General features: G+C 38.6%; 1 protein-coding gene across 2 annotated transcripts in view; it reads left to right on the top strand.

The window, feature by feature from the left end:
- The window catches only part of stxbp5a (syntaxin binding protein 5a (tomosyn)), a 121,943-nt gene that overhangs the window by 89,030 nt on the left and 20,846 nt on the right, over window positions 1-12,067 (top strand). For both annotated transcript variants that reach the window (XM_059355896.1, XM_059355897.1), the window contains 5 exons: window positions 4,652-4,724; window positions 4,979-5,126; window positions 7,211-7,278; window positions 9,007-9,047; window positions 9,334-9,554. In XM_059355896.1, coding sequence (XP_059211879.1) covers window positions 4,652-4,724; window positions 4,979-5,126; window positions 7,211-7,278; window positions 9,007-9,047; window positions 9,334-9,554 — 551 coding nt within the window. The remainder of the gene's footprint in view (window positions 1-4,651; window positions 4,725-4,978; window positions 5,127-7,210; window positions 7,279-9,006; window positions 9,048-9,333; window positions 9,555-12,067) is intronic.

Raw genomic sequence — 12,067 nt, 5'->3', positions numbered from 1 at the left:
TCCATGATGATCTGACTGCAGATGACGCAATGTGCAAACCAATGTGTTTGAATCGGACATCAAACGACAAAGTGTTGTAAGACCTTATAAGACTAGCACAGGCACAGAAAGTGATAGTGTGGTACAGTATGCATACATAGATTCAGAGGTAATGTATTGCTCATAAAAAGAAAAACAGTGTAAGTCATTCTCAATAAATTACATTTGGTTTTAAGTTTGGAGATTCACTATAGAGAGCAAATGAAATGAGGTATTTTCGAAGACCAACCAGGAAGTTAGCATCATCATGGGGTCTATTGAGAATTTGCCTATGGGATTTTTGCATTGGATTTTGGATCATTGTGGAAAATAAGGTCTGTGGCAAACACATTTTTGATGCTTTTGCATTTTCTACAGCAGGATAATCTCCACAAATGAACAACACTTTTATTATGTTTGAAGCATTAATGCAGCCAGCAGAAATAAAAAGCTAGTGTTATGCTATAGCTAAATACAGCACAGTCACATAACTTGAACATCACTGCTGTTATCCTTCAGACTCTCCAACAAGCTAACCAGCAGTTTTGATAAGCTAGCTAATCCGTAGCCTAATAAATTGTTTATTAACAATATCTACATTACAATCTACAAGAGTTTGCAAGAGCACCGAAAAAAGACTCGAGGCTTCAAGGCGACTAGTGAGAGAGTTCCTGTCCATTACTGGCGTGATGATGTTTAATGTCCCAAGCAACCACTGTAGTCACATTTAGCCAAGTGTTAGTAACCACCTATTTAAGGAAACTTCAAAAGTGTTTTTTTTTAATGTGGTACAACAATCTCTTCAGCTTGTGTTAACCACAGACATTATTTCAGGCATCTGACCAAAAACCCATTCAAAAATCTAATTGAGTTTGAGAGGAAAGACCCCAGGTCGCTAAAATGCTAGCTTACTTCCAGGTTTAAGAACTCTTTTCTGTGGCGCCATATTGACCTTGGAAATGGCAGGTTGACAAAAAATTCTTCCATACTTACTTTCCATTTTTGAAGCTTTCAGTCACATTTTATGGGTAGTAGGTGGAGTTTGCTCAACTACAGCTCAGCTTCCTGCTGGGGTCCAAAATAAAACTGCTAAGGATCATTTAGAGATGCCACTGTCCGACACAGATGTGTATGTGTACCTGACTGCGGCATAATGACATCATGTACCATCCTTGGGCTGATGGGTACGATGATTCTTGAGCTTGAGTTTACTTGATGGAAAAATGGCAGAAGGTGAGGAAAGACAAAAAATTGATACAGAGGAAATCACTACAATGTCATTTAGTAGACGCTTTTATCCAAACCACTAGCATGGTACATTGAGGAATGATGCAAAAGACAAACTTCAATAGATAAAAAATACAGTACATATAGGAGAGAAGAGTAAAGGAACAAATGAAGGAACAGAGGAAAAGTGGTAGTGGTTAAAAGTTTAATAATACGGTAATACAGTGAAATATTACTCCTATTACAGAATAATGCTGTACAAAACCAAAATATGGTGGTTAGTCAAAATGATTTGCATGGTTCGTATGTAGATAAACAGTAACCAAAATCACATAGATTTATTGATCACACATAGACAGCATTGACTTGGCATAAAGTTGATTAAGTGTATATATATATATATATATATATATATATATATATATATATATATATATATATATATATATAGTGTAGTTGAAATACATTTGCCATGTTGCTGTAGATTGGCTTGCTATATTTCTCTAGGGGACTTCAGTGTACTGAGGCTTAATTTAAGGTAGAGTAATTGGTATCTTAGCTCACGACACTTTCCAAGGAGCTCGCCCAGCACTGCACATATTTGCCATACTGATCCTTATTTACAACTTAGACGAAACATATCTTTATCAAAAAACTCCTTCGGAACTTTCTTTCGGTAAATCAGCAGTGAAATTGCCGATAATTACGGTTGTCATTTTCAGCTCCCGAATGCCAAAACAGATGGAGATAGAGATACTGTACAGTGATCTGAAGTTTCATAACAAGTCACAAGAGAATGTGAATCACTTGTAGACCAGCGCTGGGGAAGTAAAATGAGAAGGACAGTGAGAGATGTAGTGACAACAGTTGTCAAAGTGTTTCATCCTCAGTGTACTCTGACAGCCGGAGACCTGCTGTTCTAAACAACAGATTGTTCTCTAAACACCAGCCTGCGTGCACACACACTCCATATCTATAATTTACATATCTGGTGTCTGCATGGTGTGTGGTGCTTGTTCTAAATCAGTTATCTAGAAGAAAAGAAGGAGTGTAGCTACTGTCTAAGGTCTGTGCTTTTTAACTAAAATGGACCCAGACAGACCTTAGGGCAGCGTGTGGTCTTTTTCTTACTGTATATTTTGTCAAGGTGCCCTGTAGTAAAGCATTTAACCCCTTGTTACTCCAGTTGAGGCATTTAGAGGCCAAACATAAAAGAAAAACAGGGCAGCTCTGATGAGATCAGTGTAAATCTATGAATATAAGGAATTCCTTGCTTCCTTTCATGAATAACTTCGTTACTTACTAACCCAAGCAGTTTCAGGGTGTTTTATTTGCTCCTCTCACCTTTTACTAGCTTTTCTAGCTTCCTTTTTCACTGCAACTGGCCAATATAAGTCCTCGAAGGAAATATATATATATATATATATATATATATATATATATATATATATATATACTTGGATGAAGGCACATCACCTCCAGCTGAACCTTTCAAAAAACTGAACTGCTGGTCCTCCCTACTAAACCTACAATAGACCACAACATCAACATCAAAATTGACTCCCTGTGTCTTGCCCCCACCAGGGTGGTGAGAAACTTAGGGGTGATGATTGATGACCAACTCACCTTTTCGAGTCATGTCGCCTCAGTTACCCGGTCATGCTGCTTTGCACTTTACAACATCAGAAAAATCAGACCTTACCTAACTCAACATGCCACTCAACTCTTGACACAAGCTGTTGTCATCTCAAAACTTGACTACTGCAACGCCATCCTGACAGGCCTGCCAGCCTGCACAATAAAACCGCTTCAGATGATCCAGAACGCGGCGGCGCGCCTGGTCTACAAGCAGCCAAGAAGGTCACATGTCACACCGCTGCTCATCGAGCTCCACTGGCTACCTGTTGCAGCCCACATCAAATTCAAATCTCTAATGCTGCCTACAAAGTTGTCTCCGGTACTGCACCTACCTACTTGAACGGCCTGATTCAGGCATATGCTACCTCACGACCGTTGCGCTCTTCCAATGAAGGGCGCCTGGCTCTGCCCCCCGTTGGTCCAAGGCAATCCAGACTCTTTGCATTTCTTGTTCCCCGCTGGTGGAACACACTACCAGTTCCAACCAGAGCAGGGGCGTCCCTCTCTACCTTTAAAAACCTCCCGAAGACCCAGCTCTTCAGAGACCATCTTCTCTCCTAGCACCACACGATAATTCTACTCCTTAAAGAATTGTCACTAGCACTTATTGATGCACTAATAGCTCTTACTGCACTATACCTTGATTGTTTGTTTTTATTCTTCCTGTAAGTCGCTTTGGATAAAAGTGTCTGTTAAATGACTAAATGTAAATGTAAATGTAAAATGTAAAAAAAAGCCTGCAGTTCAGTCAAAGATTTGCAGAATTCTTATCACATGACTGTCAGTTATGTGCACAGGTTCAACGATGTGTGGCTCCAGAACAAACAATTTAATGCATGGTTGAAGCAGGTGGATGGAAACTTGTATGAAGCCCACTGCACCTTCTGCAAGAAAACTTACGAAACTTACTTTGCAAGTAATTCCGGGCCTCTGATTCTCCTTCATGTCTTTTGTACTTTTTTGGCAGTATGGATGTGAAATGAGTCCTAAATTGTATTCATTGTCATGTTAAAAAATCCTGAATCCTGCAGAGACCCTGATATTGCAAATTGTTTCTTTTTTAGTGAAATTTCAAAAGAAAAAGTGGAATAAAGTTACTTTAATGAAATGTCAAAATGTCAATGACTGAAGCATTCATCACACTTGATTCATTCAAGGATCGTCAGAAATGTTAAAATCCAACAATAATTTCTGTTTTTACAGTTTCTGGCTATGATAAATACTGGCTTTTAAACCTGCCAGCAGGGTTGTTGGGCTTAGAGGTTAATGACCATGGATTTTCTTTTTATTCTGTGTGTATTCACAGTTTTTCTGTTCAACCTGACCTATTCAGTCATTAATATTATTGCTCAAACTGTGCTGGTTACACTGCTCCACTTATAACTTATATATATACACCTGTGGATGGAACCAGTGCATTCATTTTATTTATAATTCATACTATTTAAAAGTTTAAAATCTGCTATAGGGGAGAATCATATTAAGCTTGAATATGAAATTCTACTCCCAAACCAGACTGATACAAATATTTAACCAGAGCAATATCCCCCACAGACATAAATCACATAGATTAATGAATTTGAAGCGTTAAGCGTTCCTGCCCTCACATCTTCAGGGCACAGATATGATAATAACATTTGCCATATAAAGTCTGAGGAATTCTTCCCCTGTGGTTTTGCAGATTTCAGGGGAGTTCTCTCTCCAGGAATTACAACTCTAGTGAAAGTGTGCAGTGATGAATGACTTGTCTCGCTTTTTCTCGCTGCAGATTTTCAGGAACCTTACGCTGTGGTGGTCCTTCTAGAAAAGGATTTAGTGGTGATCGACCTTGCACAAAATGGGTGAGTCTGGCTCTTTATTAAATATATCTTCATCATCTTTTGTTTCTTAAACGTGGTCTCAAGTGTCACAGTTGGCCTATTAGTGCTCGTTATCTATCATTATATATCGCCCCTACTTTATATAATGATATAACTTTTAATAAATCTTATTCTTTAGTATGCAGGGAGCACTGAATGAGATTAATGTACTGATACTTGGCAGACAGACTAATTTAATTAAGAGTGACTTTGTCTGTGCCCTCTTGCTATAACAGTTACCCCATATTCGAGAACCCCTATCCTCTGACTATCCACGAGTCTCCTGTGACCTGCTGCGAGTATTTTGCCGACTGCCCTGTGGACCTCATACCTGCACTTTACTCTGTTGGCTCGCGGCAGAAACGACAGGGCTACAGCAAAAAGGTAATGTACAGGGACACGTGTTGTGTCCTTCTCACTGTTCTGGTAATCTTAATTGGAAATCTCTCATCTGTGTAATATATCAGTGGTAAATATCAGGCTTTAGGTTAAAACCGTCAGAATTAAAGAGCAAATGCTTCTTTCAAGGATTATAATTTTGCAAGGATAGAGAAAAAATGAAAGGGAGAAATTATTTGTGGAAGGGGAAGAAATATTAGTTTCTTCTCGGTAGATTGAAAGCAGGGTTGGAAAAATTGCTTCTTGGATCTGAGAAAGTTTTCAGCTAACATCCACATCATTTTGTACTAATTATAATTATTTTTTAAAGAAAGGCACAATTTATCCCAAGTAAAGCTTATACATAATTTATTATTACAATTAATTAATTCTAAACACAAATTAGGGCTGGTCAATAATTCAATAGGATAATCATCTTTTAATGCAATCATGTAGAGACATTTTGAAACACATTTTTTCTTATATTACACTTTCACATTCACTTGAAATGGTTATGTTTATTTTGCAGTTCTTAATTAAATGAAAAAATACTTACTTTAGTATTTTATTCATGCAAGTATAAAATATACTATATATGCAAGTTTACTAAAATAAGCTTAACCATGTGGTTATTTCATATAGACTATGTATTTATTTATTGAATTAGCAGAAAACATGCTATATCATGATATATATCGCATCATTGTCAATTTATGAAATGACCTATAACATAGAAGGATAGCAGATTTTGGCCATATCACCTAGCCCGAAAAACAAAATTTTGACCTTTGCTTTTTGCAACAAAAATGTTATGCTTTGTATGTTCCACTGTCCTGCTATGCACAGATTAAATATCTAAATTACACTGGCAATTTAATGGTAATTGGAAAAGAAAAGTTACTCATAGTTTCTGATAATCCCTTCTGCCCCAACTGTGTTTAGTACAAATTAGCATGATAGCATGCAGCCTTTAGCATGTAGCGCAAAGAACCGTTGTGCCTATAATAAGTTCCAAATTGCATAGATCTTTCTGCAAAATTATCAGGAACTTCCAGAAGTGTAAAATCAGCGGGACACTGCAGAAATTGTCTCGAAATTGCAGAAATTCCTCCTTGTCATCTATGTTTGCAACCATTTCTTGAACAGACTTTTGTTTCACATTTGAAATAAAATAAATCACCACCACTCCATCATAAAGTAGCTCTTTGAACACACCTCCTATCACAGATTAATGATGTGTAACGGAGTAATAGTATCCCCAGGGAGGAATTTTCCTTTGTGTCATTCTGGATAGCAGTGTCGTAAAAGAGCTAAATGCCTAAATTAGAAATGTAAATGTTCCACACTACAGCCTCTAACCATCTTGCCGCACTCCAAGAACAACAAGGTTACTGGATAAAGGACACATTAATACACACATACATGCATATTTTTGCTTGCAACATAACTTAATTTGGTGCAGAAGTACATTTCTGGATGTTTCCGTGAAGCTGAACGGACTACATAATAGTGTCACATTACCTAACGTTCATCCTCTCTCTTTGTACACCTCCTCTCTCTTCCTATTCTCCTCTCTTATCCCTGTATCATCTAAGACAGACCCCCTGCTCTTTCAGCCATTATGTATGCCTATGTTCTTTTCCCTGTCGCCTTGTTCTAGCTTTCTGTCGGAAATGTCAGCATGTACTGACCCAAACTGGCTGCCTAGCTGCTGCCTTTTTCCCCCTGTTTTTTTGTTAAGCAAAAGCCTGCCTGAGCTGCAGGAGGGCATTCTCACATAAAGATCACCATGAGTCATCCTGATGACCTTTGTATGTGTCAACGTATTCAAAGCCAAACCCCCCGCCAACACGCACACACGCTCTCAGATGGAGACACACTCATTGACGTGCATAATGTATAATTGCAAGACACAGTGAGAGACGTACACAAAGGATCTTGTTCTCCCCTGCACACACGTGCAGTTTTATCATATCATCTGCTTCTAAAATCAATGTTTCTATTGACACGTTGTTTATTGACATAGCTGCACTCCTACCTGTGGTCTCTCATTCACTCTAATGTACTGTGTGTGTCTGCTGTCTATCCAGGAATGGCCTATTAGTGGTGGAAACTGGGGTCAAGGCACACAGAGCTACCCAGAGATCATCATCACTGGGTAAGACAATGCTGATTTCATTAGCATTATCATTATCATCTTGCTGCAACTCAATTACTTTCACCTCTCCTGCGCTGTCAGGTCTCCACAGCAAAGGAACTCGTCTTAGAATATTTACTGTAGGTCTTTATATATTCCAATCATGTGCACTCCGCTCCTCTTAATGTTTATTATCCCGCTCTAAGCTGTCGACAAGGGGAGAAGGGGCATTTTTAACAGAACACACGCACTGAAGAAGTGACATTGAGGTATGGGTTTGGCAGCAGGAGGCTCCTCTCCTTCCTCCCTCTCTCCTCACCCCTACATGCTGTATTACTATTCCGCACAGGCTTCTCTCTTTCTCGCTTTCTAAGAGTGCCACAGCGTGCAAAATATTCCTCTCCCAATTCACTCAGCTGAACTGGCAACAAAACAATGAGGAGTGTGAGGAAAAAATGGCAACCAAAATACATGCTTGCGACGACAATGTCCTTTTTCCGTGACACCAAATGGAGAAGTTGTCTTGTTCAAGCCCTGCTATTCAGTTTAATTCTGTACACACTCAATTCATTTTTAGGCAGAAAGCAATGTAGATCTTGTGAGATGTTCTTTTATGGACACAATTTCTGCTACATGGCTAAAAAAAATGAGCAAAAATGAGCATTACACCCATGTGATTGAACGCAGCGGCAGGGATTTGCCCTCACTAGAGCTGTAATGATGTCGGTCACTGATGTTGAGCGATAAAGCCTGGCTGTCGGTGAAACAAAATAAAGGATTTCTTCATGGACATCACCCTGCACACGGAGACTTTCATGTCCAAACAGGAGAGGATGTCCTCCCAACTTTTGCTACAAAGTTGGAAGTACACTATTGTGTTAAATATCATTATTCGTATTAAGATTTCTATTGAGTTAAACGAAAACAAGTTTTCAAGCGATGTCATTTTCAGAGACAAATTTCCAATGTTTTGCAGTCTCTTTTTCGTTTCGACAATCTGATCAAATCAAACATGTTTAATATTATCACACGTTTTTAGTCTTTTTTCGTATGCAAACGGTGAAGTTCAAGGCATGAACATTGTTAACAAACAACAGGTGACTCTCCTCTTCTCACCACTGAAGAATGAGAAGTCTTAGTTCTGCTGGACTGTGGGAAAGGAGGAGAGACTGGTGGAATGTGTAAAATGTTATGAATCTGTCTTTTATTCGGCATGTATCAACGAGCACTTATTTTAATGAAAAAAATTGTAAAACTAAGGGAAGTTGGAATAATATTTTCCACCAGGAGCAGCATGGGAAATTAATCTCAAAAGGAATCTTGTTGTAGTCTTGCAAATAGTGACACTCCAAGATTTACAGTCCGTGCAACACATCTAAAGCCACATTGTCTTTATATGTGAGAGGGTGTCAGACTTTGGTGATTTAGAAGTCTATGGTAGGCACAAAGGCCCAGCCAAAATCCTGAAAAACAGCTTCAGAATCAAAAACAAGAGTCTTGTAATTAGTTACATCCACCTAAAGGAAATGTCTGTTTGTGATTAATAATTATAGGGACCAAACAAAATATTTTAGTTTGTGATTTGATTTATTTTTACTTTCTAGTTGTAATTCTAGAGATGTTTTATAACTACAAATCTTACAAGCTGAAGTGTTTTGATCAGACTCAAGATATCAGGACACAAATTTAAATGAATCTCTCTTGTTTTTCTACTTTTATCTCCTACTTCCTCCTCTGTTGGATTTTCAGGCATGCTGATGGAACAGTGAAGTTCTGGGATGCCTCTGCAAGTGAGTTCTCGACGACTAAGCTTTTTTTATGCTTTATAATTATTGTTATGTATTGTCAGGCTCAGGAAAATGGAAAGATTTTTTTAAATTTTAGCACCAGCTTTCACACGGTCAACATGAACAAAATAGGTGTTGTTTAGAATAATTCTTGTACTAATAATGAATTATTTCAAGTTTAAAGCACCACATTGTCTCTGACTTCACATTATTTAGAGTCAGACTTTGTGTGCCTGATTTGCCTTGAAAGCAACTGATGTTTTTCTGTTTTCTCCCTTTTTTCCCCTAGTAATGCTCCAGGTGCTCTATAAGCTCAAAACAGCCAAGGTGTTTGACAGAAACCGGTCCAAGGAGGACAAGGGCAGCACCGAGGGGTCAGACGAAGACCCCTTTGCCATTCAGATCATGGCCTGGTGCCCTGAGAGCAGGATGCTGTGTGTTGCCGGGGTGTCAGCTAACCTTATCATCTACCGCTTCAGTAAACTGGAAGTAACTACTGAGGTGGTTCAGGTATGTAACGGTTTATAATCTGGCTGAAAGATACAGACATCTATTCCCCTCTTTTCTATTGTAAGATTCTGACAAGCCTGGACACAAATAAGGGCCATAATATAACTGTCTTGTTGCTGCTTGCCTGCAGCACTCAGTTTCTCTGCTGTTTTAAGATGGGACTTATGCACAAACACACATGCGCTGAAATATCTGCCTAGTCAAAGGCAGTATGGTTGCCATGTCAACAGACGGAGCAGTGAACAAGCAAAGCTAGACTGTCATTATAATCTGCCTTGATAGCGACGCAAGTGCTTGTGGGGGTGGGAGTCAGTGTTTAATGACACACTGTAAAGAGAAATGCTGTTTAATCTGCGTGAGCATGCTCACAGCTCCTATATTACAAGTTAGAGGCTGCGTTTGTGCTGTATATGCTTAGTTTCTGCTTTTCTCTGGAGCGGTGGAGTGTTAAATTGGTAATTTAACAACATGCTTTATTTTTTTATTTATAATTTTGGCAACATTTTTCTCGCTAAGCGGTCACTGCTGTGGTGTTGTTGCTCTAGACTTGCTCTAGGCAGAGATCACTTGTCAATCAAAGTGTGTGGGAGGTGCTGTGATGTGTTTTTCCTCTCAGGTCTGGAAATGGATTTATATTTTTTTTAAGCTGGTGCCCCTTAATATCTTCAGCACTGTTTGTGCAAACTATCTTTTGTTCTTCCAAACAAACTGGGCTTACAGCAAAAAGTTTTCATAAAACAGAAGAGTTCAAGTGCCCCTCCAGACACATTTTTGTATAAAAAAAAAAAATGTTATGATTAATATTTAGTTTAACATGGTTTCCAAATAAAAGTTAAAGAATAACAGGTTTGTAGCTCATCTACTTTTTCTCTCTGATTGAGAAATTTTGGATCTAACCTCCACCTGCCCACCATCACTCGCACTAGGTTGACCATTGAAAGAGCAGTGCAATCTAGTGTTGTGTCGATATGTGCCCATTATCGAGATATGCTCTTCAGTGGTTCTGCACATGCATCAGAGCATTATTTAATAAGGGATATTGGTTGATTGAAATGCACTACCATTAAAATCTTAAATAAAGGTGTTGTGATAGTATCAGATTAGCCCCCCATATTCTTGCAGTATACATGAAATGAGTAGTGGTGTTGTATAAAATTATTATATAGAGAGAGCATAAGGAATTTTGATCAAAATATACTTCCCCTGAAATCTTAAATAGATATATTGTAATTGAGGATTCAGTTAAGCTCCCCATAGTCTTACAGTACACTTAAACCTCTTTGTGATTTAAAACTAGAAACTGACCAATATGTGTTTTTTGAGACCGATGCTGATACTGATTTTAGAGATTTTGAGATGTGTGACCGATATGTTTGCAGATATAGTTATTTTTTGAGCTGGAATGAAAATAGATCTTAAAAATAAATAGGAATAAAATAAATAGCTAAATAAGCATCATTACTATTCAATTTCAGTCAGTTGCTGACTATTTAAGAAATGAATAGCTAACACCATTTCTAAATCACGCCAAGCAATATTTTCTGCATTATATACTGTGCAAAACAGTTTTTATAATGGCACATATCAGACAGCACATACACCAATATGCCTTTGATTATTGGCCAATAATATCTGTGAACTGATCTCTCTGACCATGAATAAAGATGCCATGATATAAATGGAAATGCACAACTACAAATGGAGACGCATATGGTAGCATTTTACATCAAAAAGTAGCCTAGCAGGTGTATCACACTGGTAAGAGTAATTAGCATCTTGTGTCATTTGTTAGCTTGTAAGTAGCTTGTTAGCTTGTGACTGGCAGTGGCTAACACAGTTGTAATAGTTGTGAAACATATAATATCTGTTACAGTGCTGCAGTGTGTTTTTCTGCTCTCTGTGCTGACAAGTCCAGTTTGTGCTGGAAGATTAAGTTTCTTTTCTGGTGTTTGATTGGTTCTTGAATTTTTGCTGAGCAAATCTAGCTTTGCTGGCTTATGTTTGAATCTCAGATTGTAGGAACAGGAACAGACAGCTCCCCCTTCAGTAGAGGCATGTGAAAACACCTCTCTAGTGATAAACTTTTCACAGAAACAAGTCAGTATAGTCAAGGTCAGACATTTTAGGCCACATAAACATAAGAAAAATAAACCTTTGAGTGTAGGGGTCGTTAAGTGCACCTTGCAACAGGAGACAGACTCAAATCAGCCACCTTCCTGTCATAAGCTTTTTCTGTGGATGACTGCCAAGTGAGCGCTGATGCATGTGTCAGAGAAATTTTAGGCACTTTTTCCTACACTCAAAGTGAGTGACTGGGATGTGGATCAGAAGTAGATATGCAGTTGCAGCCAGCTGTAATTAGGAGAACAGCCTCCCTTCCCACAAGGTCAAACACCTCTCCAGCCTCGCAGAAATGAAGGTAGAGGAGGACAGAGGCAGGCGGGAGTGAGAATCTGAAGGAGGCCTACGATCACTCTTCACTCCCACATGTCAGAGGGGCTAATGAGACTGAC

Source organism: Centropristis striata, chromosome 18 (assembly GCF_030273125.1).
Source record: "Centropristis striata isolate RG_2023a ecotype Rhode Island chromosome 18, C.striata_1.0, whole genome shotgun sequence".
Lineage (NCBI taxonomy): Eukaryota > Metazoa > Chordata > Actinopteri > Perciformes > Serranidae > Centropristis > Centropristis striata.
Note: the sequence above shows the minus strand (reverse complement) of the source record. Positions and strands in the feature narration are given on the sequence as shown.